Below are 23200 nucleotides of genomic sequence, written 5' to 3' on the forward strand. Positions count from 1 at the left end.
ATCGATATAGAGGAAGTTGATGTTGTTGATAAAACAGTGGCAGAGGAAGTTGATGTTGGAAAAACAGTGGCTGAGGATGTTGAGGTATAATTCATCAAGCATTCTTTAGAAGATAAATGGCCTTTAGACAAGGATCTAAGGTCAAAGGCAAAAGATGTGTGTTCTTTATTATCGAATAGCTTTATTTGCTATAATTTGGTTTGTTTAATTTATTAAACTGACAAGAGTTGTTTATATTATACATTGTAGGTCATTGTAATATAAAATGTAGGTCTTTATTATAGAAACTGTAAGTATTTATCATATAAAGTATAGTTGTTCACAAATAAAATGTAAATTTGCATTCAAAGTAGGTTTTATTATAAGTAATTGTTACACTGAATGTTGGTATTGTAGGCATTTATCATATAAAATATAGGCATCCAAAATTTGACATAAACATAAAAGACACACTTTATACATTAAAATCCTATAGAGCTTATAGTTAATAACAATCTCTTTAGAGTCTACACAATCTTACATGTCCCCCTATGACTTTATACATACAACATATCTTATGCTACTCAAACCCAGTTTAATCTATTAACAATGGATTATCATAGACAGAAACATTAGCTTACACTTTATGAACACAGCTCGATAGTTATAATAATAAGCATAGGCAGGAGAAAACAAAAGAGGAGAATTGAGAAAGTATGATAAAACTTCTCTTCTACATTTACTAGACTACGCTATGTGTTTACCTCCTCAGAACTCACCAGGATACCTTCTTCCCACGTCTCGACAAACCTGCGATTAAGTCAACTTTAGTTTAGCACAATGGCTAATCTCAAAAGCAAACTATTATCATAAATTAAATTAAATTTACATTAAAAAAAATTAATCTAAAATTTTAGTTTCTATCCAAATCTCAAAATTTAAAAATTTTGATTACTAGTTTTTAAACAATTAGTTGTGTTTCAAAAATTGTATTATTTAATGAGATAAATCAAAAATTAAAATGTCATTATAAGGTATAGCCGATCCTTTAACTTAACTGTGGTGCTTGTTTTTATAAGCCAACATCTAAAAGCATAGAAGAGCATATGCACAAAAGCGATAGGAAACACAACTTAAGAAACACTACTTAAAGACGGTTGATACCAAATATCAATAGTAAGATAATACAACATTTTAGTTACATAATGCCACTAAGTGGCTCCCACCTAGGAAACTTAAAATGATAAAACAATGCGAAACTATAATTCCAAAATATCGAGCCGACTATATTAACATGAGAAAAAGCCAACAAAATAGTAGAATGATGCCACAACAAGATAGCAACATGACACAAAAGTGCAAAACGTGCTGTGTGACACAATTGTCGAACAATTTGACTCCTAAGTTCTACAACTCATTATCATGTGACCTACTTAGATTCACAAAGAAAAAGAATGGGTGCACCACCATAATGTCCTTCAACAAGGACACCGAAACTTAATTTTAGTAGTCATGCTAATGTGTACTTAAATGCTCAAAGTGTCTATCTAGACGACAACATTGACATTGACATCAATTCTAAGGTCTAAATCCCAACAATATTAGGTCGGCTACATAAACTCAAAGAAATCACCAAAAGAAAATTGTCACTAACAAAGATTATCAACCCTATCCAACATTAAAATCAGTGGTAAGACTTAGGATTTGAAATAGGGTTGCGAGCTTAATAAAAACTTCTTGTTTCCCATTAATAAGTAAAGCATAATTTGAAAGACTACAACATAAATAAAGAAACGTAATGTAATGAGTTTGATCACTTGGTGGCCCATGCTCTATCTTGCACAATGGAGGATGATACTCTGGGTGCAAAGGAGTATGGAAGTATATGCTTTGGATCACTTAATGAAGTGATAAATGATGATGATTTGGTGTGCCTTGGTGAAGGCAAGGCTCAAGTGAAGGTTTGCTCGATCATGGCAGCAGCTCACTTGAAGATCAGAGACTCCTGAAGTGTCGCTCGACTGGTCAAGCAAGGTTGGCTCAATCGAGCGGTTCACCTGGAGAAAGTCCGTTTGTTTTGTATGCTCGCTCGACTAGTCGAGCAAGGCTGCTCGGGTCGAGCAGTTCCCGGTGCCATTTCAGCGCATGTTTCTGTTTTGTTGCGGGTACTTTTGTGGGCTTTAAGGTTTAGCCCTACGATTTCCTTTTGATATTGTGGGCTATATAAAGGCGCCCTACGATTTCCTTTTGATATTGTGGGCTATATAAAGGCTCAAATAGCCTTGGGAAAACCGTTGAGAATCTAATACAAGTGAGGCAACTAGGGTTTACACCATTAGAGTTCTCTCTTCTTTGTATTAGGTTGTTTGAGTGAGACCACCATTAAAGGTAAGGTCTTTGCTTTGTGAGTGTGTTCTCAAAGCTTGTGTGTGACTTCTCATTGATGTATGTTGATATATAATGAAAGTAAGTATTGTTTGAGGGGGAGGTATCCATAGATACCTCAATATCTTGTGTTTATTGTCCATTGTTGTTGTGCTCTGTTTTTGGGTGTTCTTTGTGCATTTTGTTGTTTGTTCTTCACCATTATCATAGCCCATTCCCAACACGGAACATAAATTTGACACTTTAAAAGTTAATTAAAATGATAATTTTTAACGTTATTCATGAATAACAATCAACGAAATCATACACAAAGACAAATTCTAATTTAAATTGAAATAATCATAATTTAAAGCAAATTAAAATTCTAATTATAAACAAATACCCAAATAAAATTGATTTTATCATAATTTAAAGAAAATTAGAATTAAGCCCAAATCAAATCATACTCAAATTCACAATACAATACTTAATTAAATTCTAAATTCTAATTCAAATTTCAATAACTTTTAATATAAGCATGGGGTATTGGATTGTGGGGTCGTGGACTGTCGACAATAATAATGTAGTGGCAGAGGTAGTATCGGCAGTAGTGGCTGTGGGCAGGCCACAAGCAAGCGACAAGCCGGCAGCAATGGTACTTGAGAATTCTGAAACTGAGATTGGGAGGAAGAAAAGTCGAAAATGGGACAACGAAGTAAACTAATAGTCATTTATTTCCTTGCTTTAATAGTTGTTAATTGTAATTGCTCTTTCAAATTATTAATTATGACTTAAAGTTATAAATTAACAAATGTGAATGCTGTAGTCTAGTGGTATGGAAGTGGGATTAATTACCCATATTTGACAGTAGGTCATGGGTTCAAGATCTAGGTACTACTTTCTAGAATTTTTTTTATAGAGTTGCATATGCAACCTCATCACCTTAACTAGATACGCCAATGACTAAAATAATATTAACTACTAATCTATACCCAACAAAATCAATTTAAATGAGTATTTACACACATTGTTCTCATCCATTCAATTGATGACGCCCACGTCTTTGAGCATAATTTGAATGTCCAGTACTAGGCTCATTCAATTCCAACCATCTCATTCTGAAATATAAAAGATAGAAACACGAACCTTGTGCCATCAACTTTGACATGAAGAAACTGACCATGTCGCCAACCATCTTGAAAATATCCAAAAAAGACCTCTCCAGACTTCGAGTAGAATCTTCCTTCCCCATTTGCTCTCCCCTTCCAAAAATTGGCAAACCATCGTTCTCCAGTATGGAAATAAAGCCAGCCCTAGAAAGAAATAAAATCCTTTTGATGTAATTACAAAAATCACAGACTTAGACAAGTTTGTTTCAATTGGCCTGAAAAAATGTCTTCTTTTGTAGAGTCAAAGTATGAACTGTTCAGAGGATGACAAGAGGAAACGATAACTAATAAATAAGTTCACAACTTCTGGCAAGTTAAGCACAGCTGCCTGCAAGGCTTTTAGAAGAGTCGCAGGCTCAAGAAGTCAATCCTCTAGCAAGAAACACTGGAAAATGAAACTGCTAAACAAAAATTAACCTTTCCGTGCATAAGATCATCCCTCCAAGATCCGTGAAAAACATCTCCGTTACTAAAGAACAGGCTTCCGATTCCCGATCTTTTACCATATCGCCACATTCCATCATAGACGGTACCATCCAAAAAGGTAAGGCGACCCTGCAGGATACATCTTTAAATTTCAAGTGCACTGATTTTAATATGCTCGAGTCCATAACTGGATTAGAACGGAGTTCAGTCAGAAATTTAGTACCCTGCCTTCAGGCAGACCACCTTGGCAACGGCCCTTATAGACTCCTCCTCTATAGCGAATCTCCATCACAGGACTCCATCTTGTGTTAGTATCCCTTTCTGATTCCTGTTGCAACACAAATAAGTTAGAGCTAGGCTGTTCATTATATTTCGAATTATATGCATGGGCATACTTATATTTGTGACATCCAATTTACAGTACATAAAGACACAAAGCATCTACTGGCAAGCAAACATGGTCAAGATGCTTATCTCATTGGGGGTGTTTCGTAAATCGTTGTTAGTTGTTGTTAGTTGTTGCTTTTTTATTTGTCTTGATTTAATTGTTTGTTGTTTTTGTGGGCTTTTAAACTAGCTGGATAAGCCAACTATTTAGGAAGATGTTTTGTTAAAAGTATCGGTTGTTGGTAGTTTATTTAAGGAAATGTTGACCAACAAGCCAAAAGCCATTGGAAAAAAACTAACAAATCTAGCCTTTTCATTTGCATAATAGCTAGCTTGTTAGTTGAATAAAAAGCTAATTACCTTATGATTTTATTTTGATAGAGCTAGAATGTTCTATAAAAGATGGTTTTCTTTTTTTATGTTACCCCTTATGACACTCCCATCCCAAGTTTCCTTTCATGATGTGTCTTATTAAAATTAATGACCAATGCTCTCAAACTCCGTATGATTCTTGTTGTTAGGTTTAAAGTAAGTTGTATCTCTTTGCATGCTGTTACTTGCTAGATCATAATGGTAGTGGTGATGCTTTTCCCAGTGACAACAATAATGATGGTGGCTTTAACAAGCAAGACACGTACCTTTCAGTAGGGTTTTAAGAGAAGTAGAAGAAACCACGTTCTTATAGATTTTTCATATAGAATAATAGAATCATACTTTGTTTAATATAGTAGTTTAAGTATACTCAGCAACTATGCCAGTTTAGTTTAGGTTTTAATGTGAAAGAATATCCCATGCTAGTTTCATCCAGTTTAAATAAAAGAGCATAAAAACATATACCAGTAACCAGCTGGTGAAGTTACACTTACCAGCATAGATGCTGCACGAGCAGAAAGACCTCCATGCTTCTTAGACGCAATAAGTTGTTTTCTTTTCAATAACACTGATGCGCTATTCCAAAACCCATTTGTAGTCCCATTCGGAGATGGAACACCCAGAAGAGCTGATGCTTGCATTTTAACATCTTCATTGTCAATTTTTTCTGCAGGACTTAAATTTGATTCATCACGAGTTCTTTGTAAGTCATCAGAAAATCTCACACCAACTGGAAGCAGAATTGTTCGTGGATTATCAGCCATAGGATCAGCTCCAGAAACATTTATCTCTTCCTCGTGCCATTCTTGAGGATGTCCTCGGCTGAGGTTCCGATTGATAGATAGCTTCCTTGCAATAGTTTGGACTGCTAAAGAAGCATTGTACAAGTATTTTAATTCAAGAATCAAGATACCTTACAAAAAGCATACACGAGTACTTTCAAGCAGTACATGAAAAACTGTCACCTTGTATATTTTGTTCTATACATTTGGACGCATAACCATCATTATCTTGATAATCAACCTTATTTGTTTCTCCATCATCAGAATCCCTAGAGTTCAATAATAGCAAGTGGCATATATTAATAAATGGGAATGAAGATTCATCATCTAAAATATTCACGCAACAAATCCATGGCAATAAACATACTTTTCCCCATAATTTTCATCTACAAGCACCTCATTCATGAAGTTCGCCAGCGTGGAAGGAAAAATGTTTTCTCTTAAGTTATTTTCCTCTGGTTTTCCTGATTGCGTATCTTGCCTCCGCAAAAAGTTGAAAACAAATGGGATGCTGTCCGCCAACCGAGAAAGAATGTTGCTTTTCTGAAGGGGCTTTTTTTCAGAAACACTGGCCATGAAGCACAGCAATTAGTTACAACTAAAGAAATGTGATAAGGATAAAATGTACAATATTTGTACAAAACGTCAGTTAAAAATTAAATAATGAATGAAGGCACCTGTTCAGCCAGAGTAAAAAAAATGGTTGTAAGAAACATCATTCAAAACGAAGCTTGTTAATAATTTTTTCAATTCCATTTATTAGTATACATGAAACTTCACAAAAATATCAAGAGAATTAAAGAACAAAGAATGTGTTTAAGCATGTCATTGTTTTTCGTCAGTGACAAGAAAAAAGTACCAATTAAAATTCTCAGATAAGTCCAATACCCTCCCCCCATCCCCAATCAGTTACAAAGTATTCTTTTTCAGAAGATATTGCAGGTTAGATGCAATATTTCCTAACATAGTGAACTTTAACTACGAAAACCTCAAAAATTAGCCTAATATAAAACATCCAATCCTACTTTAGTACATTTACACCATTCAATAAAATGCCCCTATTTTAGGAAATTTGCACTGGCCAACCCTAATTTTTTAGCAATCCTAGAATACAATATTCCATTACCCTAATGCCATTAAGTGGCTCCTACTTGGGGGGTTTGAGACAGTCAAATGTACGCAACTTTAAACTTGTTGATGAAAAAACTAACAAAGAGGTTGGTTCCGATTAACCCTTAGAAGCAAACGTCAAGTACAACTTCGCTTAAGTGCACTAGATTTGATGAGCTAATTTAATTAAGCCCATTATAAGCCGAACCAAAGAAACACAAATCTTTAGCCCATCGAAATAATGGACATTGACCCTAGAATAATAGAATCAAATAAAATAAAATAAGCATAAGAACAACCATTGCAACTAAGTTGGGATGGAGGGAGTATATCTTACGTCAAGCTAGTGCAAATGAAGGATAACCAAAGCACACCATAACAACATAGATAATCACTTTGATGCTGACTAGTTTGGGTCTTAAATGGGTCCAGAGTGAGGGTTCGGGTCCGAAGACCCTAGACCCTTTTGTTTTTACTCGGAACCAAACTCGGATCCGCTGGGTCCTCAAGTTGGACCCAAACCCTAAAAATAGGGGCAGGTCTAGGGCAGGTCCAATAGGATCTTGCACCCATGGCCATCCCTAGCAGCCACTTAGGATATAAATTTAAAAATACAGAACAAGAAGATGGTTTAAAAAAGAAATTTAAAATGCAACAGCATCCTGCCATCCCATGTAGAAAAGTTTCCATTAACTTGGTACAAAGAAAAGCTTTTAAATAGCTTAAGAATTGCAATTTACTTATAATCTCATATGGCATGATTTAATAATGAAAAATATATAACTCTAACTGTTCACATGGTTGCAACTGAGAAAGAAAGTGATAGGCCACCGATAATCACTCTGAAAGACTAGACACAACACAACCAAAGTTAATATTACTTTAAAGCAAGCATGTATTCTTACCCTACTGTTATCACGGTCGTTCCTATCATGTTAGGCTTCATATTAGGATTACGAACAATAGAAAGTATGACTTCTTTATTGTACTCTGTTACTTCACGAAAAGTACGCAGAAGAGTACATACATCAGTATCTCCAATCGCTGAGGAACTTGAAAGAATACATATAACTACTCCATCATGGTCCTGTATTCAAGGAAAAAAAACAAAATCATGATGTAATGCCCTGGAATAGATACAAAATGATGCTTTCTTGATAGCTTTATTAGTAAGGCACTAGTTCTGAGACTTTAGTGTAATCTATTAGGCGCCCCAAAAAAATCATCACAAATTTCCAAGTGGCTTTCACTTCCCCACCCTATACCATCACACAACCTTCCTATATTATTCTGACTTCTGACATCACCAAAAAAAAAAAAAAAATTCACTCCATACGTTTCATTTGCACCCCCATACATTGCTTCCCTTCCAAGGACATTGATATGTCAGAGTAAAATGTGGCTTTGTTCGAGTCATAAGTCATAACACATGATAAGTATATAGAAATTCAACATATTGTTCATTTCCACTGGATTCAAAAGCTTTTGGACAGTATTAGACACTTCTGAAATGGCTATGAAATTGCTAGAGCCCATTATTAATGGTGAAGTAGTAAATGTCATTGAGCATCAAAACAACTGTCAATTACATATATTGATGATCACGTTCAATAGAATTTCATATGAGATAAGCAAAAGTTAAGATTTCAATGTGGACCACGGTATTTGCTTACCCATGAGGAGTGAGGAGAAGGCAGAGGAAAGAAAGGGAGGGAACGACAAGAAGAGAGGAGTAACCAAGTAAGGCTAGTGAATTTCCTCCACACCTTTCTAACTTTGCAAGAAATTTTAGAAAGGGTATTTGGATCTTTCTGTTTCCTCCCATGCTTCACTCCAAAACCATATCCAAGTAAAGGAATTAATCCTTATCCCTCTTTCCCTCTCCCTTCGCTCTTCAAATACATCCTGAATCCTAGTTCACGCATTTCCATTGACTCTGCACCATGGCAAAGGCACAGACGAGAACTACCCAAATGACTTTTTAGTCTTAGATTAGATGTAGAAGAAGTCAGTCATTAGAATTCTTAAACAATGATCAAGAGAGAAATGGGAGCAAGAAGCAAACGAAAGCAGAAAAATGCTTCCACATCTGAAAGCAAGTTGCAGAACATAACAGCAAATGCTCTCCCACAAACACATAAATTTCTGTAACTTAATGAAAAATGCTACTTTACCTTAAGTCCGATGGAGAGAAAAGGACAGTCATAGACAGCTTGTACAATGGATGCCTTGACATTATGGCCAGTACCAAATCCAACTCTTCCTTCCTTGTAACTCTCCAAGACCTACAATTGAGTGTATTAGCTTCATGAAAAAAGCCATTCCAAACCACACCACTAAGAGGGGCTGCGAAGAGTCTGAAAAGGATTTAGTTCATCACAGCATATACTTCAGATGGAAGTTTTACGATCACAAGAAAAATGTGAGGCTAAAATATTAGATCAAACAAAAACTCCAGTAGGCTTGAGGCAAACACATTTTTCAGGACTCACTTTTACAATTTCACCAACCGCAATTTGTGTCAGACTATCATGCAGAGAATGCATGTGTTTTTTGTATGTATCCTGTAAATATTAGATTGATTTCAGACTATACATAAGATCAACAAGAACCACAAACTCAATTATGAGATCAAAAGGTACTTACGGAAACAAGAATGGAAACAGCATTAATGGCTGACAAAACAGCTTGATAAGCAGTCTTCAAAGCTTCATCTAGAGTGACTAAATCCATCTTCAGCAAGGTGTCAATATCTATATCTGCATGATTGACCAAAGAAGATATCTCCAGATGAATTCAGCACATAGACTATGCTCATCTGCTTCTAAGGAACTAGAAATAATATTTTAGTTTCTTATAGTTGAGAAACAACCATTAATGAAGGACAGAGAGCATAGTTTAAATAAGCAAAATATCAATTTTTCCCCTGAAAGGAAATTAAAGCACACAAGGTCTTTGAATCCATAGATCCTAGAGGAACGAAAAAGGTACACGACCCAAATTGTAAAATAAACAAGACACCTCCCACTGTCCTGAATGGTAATGTTAAATAGAAAGAGCAAAGAATCCAAAAGCCATTTGTGAAAGATGTTGTATGGAAATTGCTTACCAATAGAGGTATGCAACATACCTTAAAAAAAGATAGGCTGGGAAACCATCTACTTGATGATAAAAGAAAACTAGGCTTAAATTAGATGAAAAATAAATTTAATGAAACTTAAATATTAAGTTTGTGAAAATTAACGACTACTTAGAAATAGTTATTGATTTGTGTCAATATTGACTTTTTAAGTCATTTTTTATTTGTAAAACATTTATTTGCTTTTTAATCAATTCTTAGTTAGTATTAAAAAACTATAACTTGAACCTCATTGTTGAGTAATCAGAACTTTCATTACATGATTGTAGTGATAAGCTTCCAAATGTTGTAGACTTCCCCAAGAAGGAGTATTTATCAGTCACTACTTACATGCAAAATAATTGAAGACTAAAATAGATGACTAACCAAAGGGGGAGGTTACAAAGACATGGCATCCACTCAAGAGTATGGAACCGAGTATAACTAATAATTACGATCCATATCCACAATTTATTACACCTTAAATTGGCGTCTATTTCCTGAAAGTGTAAGATGAGAGCATATTCTTTCGTAATGAAGCCAATATTGAATTATATACTTTAAGAAGATCCAACATGAGGAGTTTTGAATCTTTTACTCCTTTATGGGATCACGGCAACAATATCCAAAATTTATTACACGATAAATTGGCGTCTATTTCCTTGAAGTTTAGGATGGGAGCATATACTTTCCTAATGAATCCAATATTGAATTAGAATTTTTTACTCCTTTGAGGGATCACAACAATAATACTAATAGCTCAAGCCCCCAATATGATTAGAAAGATATGAATCCCCCCCCCCCCCCCCCCCCACACACACACACACAAGTTACAAACACAACGGGAGCATGAAAGAAAACATGCAAAATTAATAATAATTAAGAGGCATACCACTGACCTATACAAAAGTTCACACTATTTTGGAGTTTGTCAATCAAAAGTTTGACCTGTCAATATCACAAAATTTGCAAGTTTGGTGAAACTAAAGACATATACAAGAAATTGTCAAACATGGGATGTTAAGAAACAACTATATAAACTTTAAGAAAATCTGCTAGTACCGATAATTTGTTAGCGGCTTTCAAGAGCCAATACTATTAAGGAAACAAAATAAAATAAGAAAAATTATCGTGAATAATACAACATTTTAACATTTTCCCAACAATGATACCAACTTTTAATTAACCATGAATAATCCGAACTTTAGGGCATTTACTTTTAGCATCCATCACTTGTAGCTGTAGAAAACCTACAATAGTAGGTCAATTTGCCCGAAAAAAAACAGATACCTTCTCATCCCAAGCACCCACGTCATTCCAACCCCCGCCCTCTCAACCATTGCCCCTCTTTTGCGCTCTTTTTTGTCGCCCAAAAAAAACCTTTGAAACCAAGTTACGCGATGTTGGTTGAAGTGTGGAACTTGTGGGTGACTAAAATCTGGTTGGGCTAGCATGGCGTAAGCAGTTAGGGCGGCTAAAGAGAGATGCGGACATTTGGGCTTAAGTATTGAGAGATATTGAATAAAATGCAAAACACAAACTTTCTCATTACGACATATAAAAATGAAATACAAGTACCTATTAAATAGGAAAACTAAGTAACTAACTACACATAAAAATAGGGAGTTCATCCCATGACTCCATAACTTACTCCACTAAATTAAAAATAACTCCTAAAAATAGTACTACCCACATAACCACTACTTTGATTATAACTAACATTTTGAATCAACTCAACACTCCCCTTTGATTCAAAATTTCATAAAAATTAAACAATCTTCAACTTCACTTGAATACACCATGATCAACACACTCCATTTTATTATGGATCAACACTGCATAACACAACCATATCTTTCGCACGAATTTGCTGCACATTACTAACAAAGAGCTTTAAAAAATTTGTCATCTTCACCGCACAACTATAATTGTCTTGTTGCCAAACACACAAACTTCCTTCACACTACCGACACTTGAACTTGACTTTTACCACAACACACAAAACACGGAGCATCAACATTATATCTTGTTATTGATAACACAAACACTTATCGAGCACTCTTCTATGAATAGACACTTAACTTCATAACGACCATAACTTAACAAATCGTCTCTGCCCTGAGCACGACTTTCACGCTCGTGAAGATTACTACTTCACCTCAACTTACTCAATACCCCCTCTTTTTTCATCATAACACTCAAGCAGACTTTTTTTATAGGATAAAAGGAAACCTATAAAACACACAAAACATAATAGCCAACACTTTGACATGATTGCACACTAAACACTCATAACAATTTTAATTTTCACTAAGAACTACATTTGTTTTCTTTCCCACACAACTAAAACCCTTTTTTATCACTCACACACACTTTTTTTAAGGGGAAAACATTACTGAAAACAACTGATATAACACCCAAAAACACTCTAAAGAAAACTCACAAATAATAGCACACCCACAAATAATTATTTTTTTAGTGCTCTCACCACCTTTTCTACCTCTTCTCTTCTGTTTTTTGTATTTCTTTTAAGCTAACTCCATTCACAAAATAATAAGGCTACAGCGGAAGGAAAAAAAATTTTGATCTATCTTGAAGCTCTTGATACCATGTTGAGAGATATAGAATAAAATGCAAAACACTAACTTTCTCATTACGACATATAAAAATGAAATAAAAGTACCTATTAAATAGGAAAACTAAATAACTAACTCACATAAAAATAGGCAGTTCATCCCATGACTCCATAACTTACTCCACTAAATTAGAAATAACTCCTAAAAATAGTAACTATCCACATAACCACCACTTTGATTATAAAAAATAGTAACATTAAGATGGAGGCAGTGGTGGTGTTGGGGGTGAGTATGCCGCTAAGTTGCTAAAATTGTGTTGGTTGGGTACAAGGGTGGTAGGGAATATGGCAAAGAGTAGGGGGGCATGGTGGGTGAGAGGAGGGATTAGGTTAAAGGTAACGATCATGAATGTGACAACGACACAGTTTTGCGGTAACAGGAGTGATGTGATATCAGCCGAAATCATAAGATATCCCTTGATATGGGCTAAAATGTGTTTTACACTTTGACAGTGAATGTAATATCAATTCTATAAATTTAAAAACCTTTACAATGCAACAGATACAAAGAGACTTTGTGTTTGAACTATGCAAAGTTTTTTATTTGCAAGTTATAGCCTCTATAAGTCAAAAACTGCAAGCATGGTGTTCATGGTTATTAAAATCACGATTCTAATCTAGGATTCTACAATTTTACGGTTCAAAAATAAGCGAGCGATTCAAATTGTAGGTAGAATCGTAAGTTGGTAGAATCTTACGATTCTAATTAAAATAAAATTTGTAGAGGTAGAATCATAACACGATTCTACGATTTAACGATTCGATTCTACAAACTTTTTCTTAATTTTTTAAAATTTTTCTTATGTACCATCTTTCATTAATTTTATTACAATTCAACTATCCACCATCATAATTTTTCAAAATAAATTTCTTTATCGGTGTGAAGATTTAAACTAATTATTTTATATTTTTCTATTTCATTCTTAAAAATGAAGTGAATGAAACATTAATTAGTAAACATAAACTTTTGAGGTGAATAATTATAACTAGATAGCAAATTTAAGTTTATTGTAGAATCTTACGATCATACGATTAGATTCTACTGATTCGATTCTATAGGTCTAAATGATTCCAAGTAGAACCCTGATTTTAACTTTGATTGTAACCATTTAATCGGATTTTGATTATCGGAAAATAAAATGAGCTGCTAACCGCTTCTATGAACTTTGACCTAACAATTTTACCTTTAACCTGAACTCTTAATCCTTATCCCTTAACCCTTAGCCTTTACTCAATATGTTTAACTTCCCCTACCTACGTTCCCTCCATCAAGAAAACTAACTTCTCTATCCTCTTTGTTTCTCTCCTCTATTTCTTTACTCTAATCCACTCCGTATCTAAAAAAGGTCATAAAAGAGGTTAATAGGTTATTTTATTTTCCAATAATCGGAATCTAAAAAAGGTTGTTACAATGCTTGCATTTTATGATTTTTAGTGGCTATAACTCGCAAATAACATTTGCAGCTATGTTTTGTAAATGAGTATACTTTGAAGCTATAATTAACAAATGATTCTCATTGTTATACATTTGAACTCCTCAAACCTAGCAGAGATTGATCCATCTAGAGATATATTATGTCATTAACATATTCCACAGTTCTCTTCAAACTAAATATTTGAACTATAAATTGCTCAACTAAGCAATACATCAATTGATTTATTCACCTTAACCTTAACTTATTTAACGAAAAAATTAAGATACGGGATAGAAAAGTTTAAATAACTGCATTAATTTCTACAAAGTTCCGAAATAAGTTGGCTTACTAGATGAAGATAAGTCAAATTCTAAAGAAATACACCACTGTAAGGATTATAAATCAACGGTTACTATTTCATAATCAAATATTCCTTCTTTAGATAAGGATTACATGTGGCAGTAAAATTTTTATTCCTTCATATATTTAAACAACAAAGATGACATTTTGATTCAAAGAAGAATTTCAAAATAAGAATTTCTATGATAAAGAGAATGCACTTATACTGAAAGCAAGTACGATGACCCACCTCATCTTGGCGTCTTTGGCCTTCAAAACTAAAAGGTTTGACTACAACAGCAACAGCCAATCCACCGCTAGATCTAATCATTCTAAGGATATCAATGGCCATGACATAATCATCCCCATAGCCAGCACTTGCCACCTATGCAGACAAAAAATTGCCAAAACCTTCATGAGTAAGAAAGTACTACAAATAGTTGTACAAAAGAAAATTAGTACTCGACATGCACAAATTTGATTCCTCTCACCAATGAGTAATATCTATGATGCCCATACCTTATCTTTGTGGCCACCAAACACATCCCCACACGACACAACACTTTATGATACCAACACTAGACACATGTCGAAACCCGCCATGCAATTGAGACACGGCACAACTGACTTTGATTACTAAATTTTTACTAATCACTTAGAATTGGGTTATTGAATGATGTATACTATACTAACCTTTTACATAAAAAGTTTTTTTCATGTCCTTGTCGAAATTTTCAAATGTCCCAAGCATTGATGATCACAATCTTGAACACGTCAATAGGGACAATTGAATCGGTGTCTTGGTACCAAAGAAAATTATATCCAAGCAGATCTTCTAGGAGCGTTTTTGCATAAATGGTGCCATGTTGGACCATGCCTTGTATCTCTATTCAAGAATAACCTTCTATATGGATCCGAAAGAAAATTTTGGGACTTGAACATTAAGTTCAAAGTAACATTAATTGATACTAGACTACTAGGCATTATAAATTCAAGCGCGAGCTAGACAAGTTCAGCTCGATTAGGTCAACTGAGCTTGAGTTCAACTCAAGATCTTAATGAACCAAGAGTAGCTTGGCTAGGCTCGGATCGAATTTCCTATTCAAGCTCGATACTTTAATATCATTACATTTTTCGAAAAATTGTCAAGATATTTCATAAAATTTGGTTATTGATTTTCTTCATGCTAGGTTTGAAAATGATTTCATTTAGAAATCTAGAGTGGGCTCAAATTTAGTGTTTGACAAATCAAAAAAACTCAAATTTGGAATTTGAGTCAATTCTAACATTGTTTTAGAAGTACTTAAAGTTAAAATTTGAACATGATTTCCCAAAACTTGTCATTTTCAAATTTTTCATTTGTGATTTCATAATTGGAATCTACAATTTGAAATGAACTAATTGTTTCCAAACACAACCTAAAAGACTTGTTACATGAGTCTTACAAAGAAGAACGCTATGACTTATTTAATTATTGTTTTCCAAAGATTATTTATGAAAATGCAATGAACTTGTATTTTGGAAAATAGGCTAAAGGGTGTTTAGGTAATTACTATGTTTAGTAGAGACTTGGGTAATAAGTTAGTTTTTAGTGGGTTTGTTATCATAAAAAGGGGAAAGTGGGAAGGTAGTAATCAGCTAGAATTTTTGCTAAACACATTGTGAGTGAATTTTGCACTCATTCGGAGATCTCAAGCTTCTCGAATTGCTTGAACTATCTTTTCTTATTTTACATTTCGATTGTAATTACCTTAATTACATCAAATATATCCCATTTTATTATATAATTTCGATTATTATCCATTTTCTATTGTATTTTCACATAATCAATTCATTAAAACTAGAGAAAATTCTTTAAGAGACAATATTAGTTTTCCAAGCTCATATACATCATCAAGCTTCAACCGAGCACAAATTTCAGAGCTTTTCTAGCACATCGAGCTTAACCTTTTTTAGTTGAGCGTACACATGTGCACTATCTTTATTTGCCTTTATTAAGACCCCTAATTTATAACAAAGAGCTGAAACCACAATCCACGGAGCTCTAGAATTAAACCAACCAACTTTAATGAAAACATTTAAGAAATCTTAGGTGTTGGGTTTCTTCAACTTCGCAAACACAATAATGAAAAAAAAATGAGAAAAAGACAAGAATGTACAAACAAGAACAATAGCCTTAGAATGTAGTTGTTGATTTACAGGCACGTCGACAATATTTGGAGATTTCTCTGCACAAATATAACAAAAGGTAATAAATATAGGAATTTTTGATTCAAAAATAAGTCGAGCAATACAAACATATAGGAGAAAGTGTAAAAGAGAAAAAAAAAAGCAATACAAGAAAATGGCAGACGAACCAAGCAAACTTCACTACAAGAAAAACTATTTATAGCAACAAGTTTTAGCAACTATTTTTTTGTCGTTGCAAAAAGCAGTTGTCATTGCGAAACCTATTATCTTGCGAAATATTTGTTACTAAATTTCAAATTTCATTTCCCACCTCTCAAAATTAATACTGGAAAATTAAAAAAATTAGAGTGCATTCTTTTGCAATGATATATACAGTGGCCAAATAGCTTATTTAAGGAGCTACAACCTTGAGTCGTTGCAATAAATGAAAATACATGTTGCAACATCTAAGTCGTTCCAATAAATTACACATATCCTATTATGAAAACAATAGCCCAAACAACCAAACCAAACCCTAGAAGGAGAACGCCAAAACTTACCTCCCACTAAAGCACCACCAACTGTGGTGGCAACTCCATCCTCCACCAACCGTTCCTTCATCTGAACCAACCGCAGCTTCTCAACCTCCACTAAAACTCATAGTGCAAAAAATACGGTTTCGATAACGGCCGCGAAATGAATTTCACGACCAACATGGATGATTTCGCAGTCAATGCGGCCTATATTTCAGTCACGGTAAACTCACAAAGCTTTACAATATGGTTGCAATACGAAGATGCAGCCTTGTTTTTGCACTATGCTACAACCGCTACCGCATTTTACTCTATGCCCCTAACACCTTTTGAGCTGTCAGTTTTTGCTTGTACCTCTAATTCCCCTTATTTATAAGAAAACTACCACTTAAAACTAACTTATTCTCCAAGTTACTCTAAATATTATAATTACCTAATTACCCATTCATAAACCATTATCCCCAAATATCAAGTCATAGCACGTACATGAACATGTCAGCATCTTGCAAGTTGTGTTATGTTGCTGTAAATTGCCCTGTCACTACCATTTGAATCAAAATAATGTGGTGCAGATATTCACCTATTTAAACATATATTGAATGCGATATTTTGAGATATAAGAGTTATGACTTGATGAATTTTAAGTTTAGAAGATTTTTTTTTCACTTGTAATTTTTTGGATGAAAGATTGGATTAGAAGCAAGGAAATCTTTTTTTCTTGCATATATATATGCATTTCTTTTGTAATTTAATTTTTAAGATTTAAATAAATATATGTTAGTTTGTATCAATATTTATATAGTTTGTTCTATATGATTTCTAAAAATAGTGCAGTCTAATTAATAAATATAGTACACAACGATTAAAGTCGTTGCAAAAATAAGTATAATAACCAAAACTATATAGGTATCCCAACAAATGGAGTCCTTTCTAAAATAGTTAATACTAAGTTTAGAATATTTTTTGCACCAACAAAACTTACTTGAAAATGATAGTTTTTGCAATGATAAAAGTTGTGAAAAATATAATTTTTGCACCGACAAAAATGGTTGGTATAAAGGATTTTTTTTTCTCAGCGAGTTATTTGTCGCGATAAATACCTCATTAATTTGCAACGAATTAGCACTTGTAACAACAATTTTCGATACGAAAGAAAGTTAGATTTTGTAACCAAAAAAGCCGTTGCAGAAGCTTTTAGCTGCGCTTATACCCGCAACAACAGTTGTCGTCCCAAAAGATATTTTTTGCAACGACTTTGTATTTTTTGCAGCGATTGTTGTTGTTGCTAAAAAACGTTTTTCTTGTAGTGCTTTAGTGGACTAGAATGGGGTAATTTTCTAGTATAGAGAAGGCAAACATTTCAAAGAAAAAGAGAGAAATAGAATCTAATTCTATGAATTGGAAAGTTAGAAAAGAAGACACCAGAAAATTGTGAGAGCTTCATGTTCGTATTAGTTCGATTACTCTTATCTATGATTTGTATGCATCAATGGTTGCCACACCAGCCTATTACACCAACATTACCAATAGATAAGCCGATCAATTCAAGAAAAACCCATAAAATGGCACCAACACAAAGCAAGATCAACTTCTCGAGTCCACCAAAATCTCCCAATTGTACATACGTAAGCAATAACCTATCGTTGACTCAAAACAAAACAATCAAAGGTATAGCTAGATAATCTGATCCTCAAAAGCACATCCTTTATACCTCTTAAGACAAAACAGGTGAAAAAACTGGATGAAAATGCCTCTAACTCAGGATATGAAAAAAACTATCTAACAAACAACTAGATCACAACAAAGGAATAAGCAGATTCAGAATTTATGCTAGTCACTTGTCAAAAATCAGGGGGCAGTTCATAACAACCAGTTTTACAGGAAACGTTTAGAAAAGTAACAAGCATATATACACAAGTCCACAGAACTCCACTCCCCCATTTCTAATGTATCTCATGCAAAACCTGGGGTCCAGGACGAACTATAGCCTCCAAAAAATTAAAGACATAATTAACACAATGTAACTACTGTTTGGATAATTAATATCGCGGTATCATATTAAAAATTAATTAGAGATATAGACGGGAGAAGAGCAAGTGTATAATAAGCATATTAACATCAAAAAAATTATCTCAAATATCTTAATTAGCAAGAAATTTTAACATAGGAAGGGTGTTTATATGAATAAAGGAAAAAAGATGACATGATGTTTTAATTCTTTTATCATATTCAAAGCAGACATTGCAAATCTAACCTGAAAATTCTTCAACAAACTATTGAGGAAGACCCTCCATATATCATAAGATTTACAATCTCACAAATACACCATTAGATTATCTCCTAAATTTTCACTAGATTACAACTGAACTATTAAGTTTTTCTAAAATTTATAACCCAAAATCGAGAGATTATTCTCGAAACTCCTAGACCCTTTTCAGAATAGAAGTTCAAGACTCACATCAAAAAAGCTCTAACGACATAAACTTCATATAATAGTTGAAGGCTACCAAGGAAATGTCATAAATGTGAAGAATTTCTCACATGAGAAGGAAATGAGGAAAAGGTACACCAAAAATATAAGCTTTACCATTACCCAAGGGAAATTAAGATAAACAGACAAAGACGCTTTTAGCAACACTATTAGTTTCACAATTACCCATCATGTATACATAGCACAACAAAAGCTTGCATATCCACATTGCTATGTAAGAAGAAATTTCACTGAGCAGGATCAATTGTACATGTTTCCAGATTTAATCAAAACTTAATTTATTTCAAAAAAATAAACTAAGGTTGAGATAATACCGACAAAAGAAGTAAGAGAACATAAGAAAAAACACCTAATTAAATATGTTGTGAGAATTACAAAAGCTAATATCTACAAATTAACCTTTTTCAAGAATCCTTTGACATAACTGTCCTTGGAGTGATTCTTTTCTGGTAACGTTCCTGCAACATTATGCAACAAGATTTGAAGTTCTCAGCGTTGAGTGAGTAATTTGACTTCTTGAACTTACGTATTACACAATAAAAGAAAAAGGTAGAAAACAAAGAAGAAAGAGAAGAAAATAAGAGATTTTCCCTTATCCTTAGTGGTAATTGTGCGTCAGAAAATAGCAACAAATGAGAGAAATATCAAAGAATGGAAAACTCAAAATTTTACCAAATAGATATGGTAACTTGAAGAAGTATAACATCATAACATTATTCCACTACCGCTAAGTAATCTACACATAGGGGGATTGGGCTTGAGTATTTGTGTTGGAAAAGTATCCAACTTGCCTACTTTGGTGAGAAGTTTTATGATATTGGCCAAAGTGAAGTCTTGAAGTATCATACCAAATTGCCTATGTCTTAAGCGTCCAGAATAGAGCATCTGACATCAGTGATGAATGAAAGACTCAATTACACCTTCTACAAACTTTGAACAACTAACAATTTGATGACCCTCATAACAACTAGATATATTTAATATAGAATTTATTAGGCACAACCAAAAAGATGAAACTTTTCTATCTACAACCTTTATAGGCATGTGACAGGCAACAATTATACTTTCAAGAGGACCTCCTCAAGACTCAAATCAATATCAATTTGACAAATTTTGTAGCAATTGAATATAGTTGAAGTTGTAATCATCACCTCAGACAACAAAATATAAACTTTTCTATTAACAAGACTACATTGGACGACGACAATAATACCTTATGGAAATTCTTAATCTATTTGATAACATTTGCATCAGTCAGATAATTTTTAAGAAGAAATTATTAATTAGGACAACTAAATGGATGAAAATTTTATAACGACTTGGCTACAGTAAAACAACAACAATGTCTTCAACCAACCAAAAACTTTTACAGACACTAATAGTTTAGAGACAAAGAAAGCCACGGCAAAACAAAAACAACATCAACCTAATGATCAAGACAAAAGTTAAATGAACTTTAACATCAAATGCAATTATCCAATACTTCCCAAGTTTTCTTAGTTTCATCACTCAGAGTTTTGCATTATTTGCAAGTTTACTTTGACATTGTTTTATGCTATTGCGTAAACCAAATGCAATTATGTAAAATGTTGAATACAAACAAAAATTATAGTGCAAGTGTCAACTATTATTGTGTGGGAGATGATATTGATCATTTGATTTCCTATTCCATGTCTTGAACATTAGAGGAGGAAGTTGGGTGTGCAAGAAAATATGGGAGCTTGAGATTTTGGATCAGTAGAGTGATCAAAGAGGTACATGAAGGTGCTTTGAACAAGACAAGAAGTGCCTTGAATAAGGCAAGAAGATACACAAGGGACACCTTATATGAGGCATGAGATACATGGAAGGTGCCTTAAACAAGGCATGGGATGCATGGACACTTCAACAACAAAGTAATAGCAATTGAGCAAACAGTAATAACAATAGCAATTAAACAGGTGCTCGTTCGAGCACCTTGATGATGGAGCAAATACAGCTTTTTCTTTTTTGCTCATACTTGGGGCCTTGGGGGCAAGTCTAGCTTTTTGTCCTAGGGTTATTTATCTAATTTAGGGCCAATATAAAGGCCTAAATCAACATAAGGATTGGTGTGCAGGGTATTACATAGAGAGAAATTAGGGTTGCAAGACAAGCAAATTTCTTTCTTGTAATTGAGCGAGTCTTTCATTAAAGGTGGAGACTTTTGAGCTTAAAATGTATTCTCAAGCCTTGTTAGGATTGTTTCATTATTATATTGTTGAATCATTAATGATATAAAATCTAATTTGAGGGAGATGTATAAGACACAAATTAAACATCTTTGAGTTCTTGCTTTGTGTTTGCTTTATCCATTGATTTATGCTATCTTTTTTCTCTTGATTTTTCATATTCTTTTTCACCATTGTGAGGTCCAGCCTTTCATTTCAAGAACAGTTGGAACAAGATGAAAGAAAAAACTATTGTAAATGAATAAAAGATTCATCAATTTTAAGCTAAAATGATAAAAGCTAACAATTGAGAAAGTACCAAAATCTAAGTGAATGTGAGCTTGATGAACTAAGGCAGAAATCAAGAACAGAATCAACTCTATTGCCGATACCAATAACTTCAACAAACTTAGAATCTGACCATATATCGGCAGATTTACCATAACAATTAACATTGGAATTACTGCAATTCTTCAACGAAGATGAATTAGAGCAACTAATATTAATCCATTTTTTATTCAATACAGTCGATGATTTCCCAAAGCTAATGTGACTATAAAATGATAAAGAAGCAGAACTGAAACTGAAGGAATTGGAGGCTTTCAGGAAGCATATAGAAGGTTTTTTGAGGATTGGAGAAGAGAATGTCGACAATTTTGCCATTTCGAGTGTTGGAACTTGGAAGACGAGATTAAAGAATAAGGGATTAATGAAGGTTTTTAAGTAAATTTGGTAATGTTCTGAAATGTGGAGTGAATTGCAATAAGCATGGTATTTAATACTACTAATGAAATCGAAGGAGAAAGGTTGAAGATTTGAAGGGGCAGTGTTTAGCCTATGGAAATAGATATACCGTACTGTCCACTTCAGGTGTATGTACTCCTTTTTTTTTTTTTTTTTTATTCTCATTTACTTTTTGTAGTATATTTAAATATGCATTATAAAAAATATATAGTAAAAATATATACATTAGTACGAATTTAACGAGATCTTACATAGATATATTTTATCATCTATATATATTTTACAAATCTTAATCAAATTTCTCTCTCCAAAATAAAATATTCTTTATGGCAAGAACATAAACAAAGTGAGTATTAATTTATTTTTTTTCTAAAGAATGATTTATTAACTAGTAAATTATACTTCTTCCTCTGTTTTTTAGTTGCATCAAACCAACTTTTGATTTATTTATAATTATGTGGAAATTTACATATTTTTGGTCAATACACGAGAAAACAACGTAATCATGTGAGATTTTATTTTATTCGTCTTGTCACATATTTTCATATATCATAATTATATACAACTCGAGATATAAATGATTCGACAAACTCGTTGGATAGCGCAAAAAGATATTTGGTGCAAGTAAAAAAAGACGGAGGAAATATAAGAAATTCGATTCAAAACAATTTAATTATAAAATTATATATCTTAACATATACTAAAAAAACTATTAAATAACAAATGGTAATTCTTTTAAGCACAAATTCTCAAATCAGACGGTCTCACGATAAGACCATTTTAATTGAGTTGGCCCAATGTACATTTATTTTTATAGTTATGACTTTTTATAATTTTAAAGCCATCATTTATAACCTTAAAGTCATCACTTACAATTTCAAATTGATCACTTAGAGAAATAGGCTTACTTGTATGGACTTGTTCATGGTGAGACGGTCTCATATAAGACGTAATGTTCTTTAAGAGCTTTGCTAAATA

At 33.4% G+C, this 23200-nt stretch overlaps 1 protein-coding gene across 4 annotated transcripts in view; it reads right to left on the reverse strand.

Moving 5' to 3' along the window:
• LOC130820564 (protein ACCUMULATION AND REPLICATION OF CHLOROPLASTS 3, chloroplastic) overlaps window positions 1-22317 on the reverse strand; it is a 22482-nt gene extending 165 nt beyond the window's left edge. Inside the window, exons 1-16 of one of the 4 annotated variants that reach the window (XM_057685986.1) lie at window positions 21798-22317; window positions 19689-19747; window positions 16296-16324; window positions 14347-14481; window positions 10607-10655; window positions 9236-9348; window positions 9082-9153; window positions 8764-8874; window positions 7495-7676; window positions 5847-6047; window positions 5663-5748; window positions 5192-5562; window positions 4162-4266; window positions 3930-4067; window positions 3490-3656; window positions 1-789 (exon numbers count right to left, since the gene is read on the reverse strand). The exon at window positions 1-789 is cut by the window's left edge and continues 165 nt beyond it. In XM_057685986.1, the coding sequence (XP_057541969.1) occupies window positions 732-789; window positions 3490-3656; window positions 3930-4067; window positions 4162-4266; window positions 5192-5562; window positions 5663-5748; window positions 5847-6047; window positions 7495-7676; window positions 8764-8874; window positions 9082-9153; window positions 9236-9348; window positions 10607-10655; window positions 14347-14481; window positions 16296-16324; window positions 19689-19747; window positions 21798-22141 (2220 nt within the window). In that variant the 5' untranslated portion in view covers window positions 22142-22317 and the 3' untranslated portion in view covers window positions 1-731. Of the gene's footprint in view, window positions 790-3489; window positions 3657-3929; window positions 4068-4161; window positions 4267-5191; window positions 5566-5662; window positions 5749-5846; window positions 6048-7494; window positions 7677-8763; window positions 8875-9081; window positions 9154-9235; window positions 9349-10606; window positions 10656-14346; window positions 14482-16259; window positions 16325-19688; window positions 19748-21797 lie in introns of all 4 variants that reach the window. The other 3 variants (XM_057685984.1, XM_057685983.1, XM_057685985.1) reach the window with 3 other exon arrangements.
• Window positions 22318-23200: the final 883 nt, after the last annotated feature.

Source organism: Amaranthus tricolor, chromosome 8 (genome assembly GCF_026212465.1).
Source record: "Amaranthus tricolor cultivar Red isolate AtriRed21 chromosome 8, ASM2621246v1, whole genome shotgun sequence".
Lineage (NCBI taxonomy): Eukaryota > Viridiplantae > Streptophyta > Magnoliopsida > Caryophyllales > Amaranthaceae > Amaranthus > Amaranthus tricolor.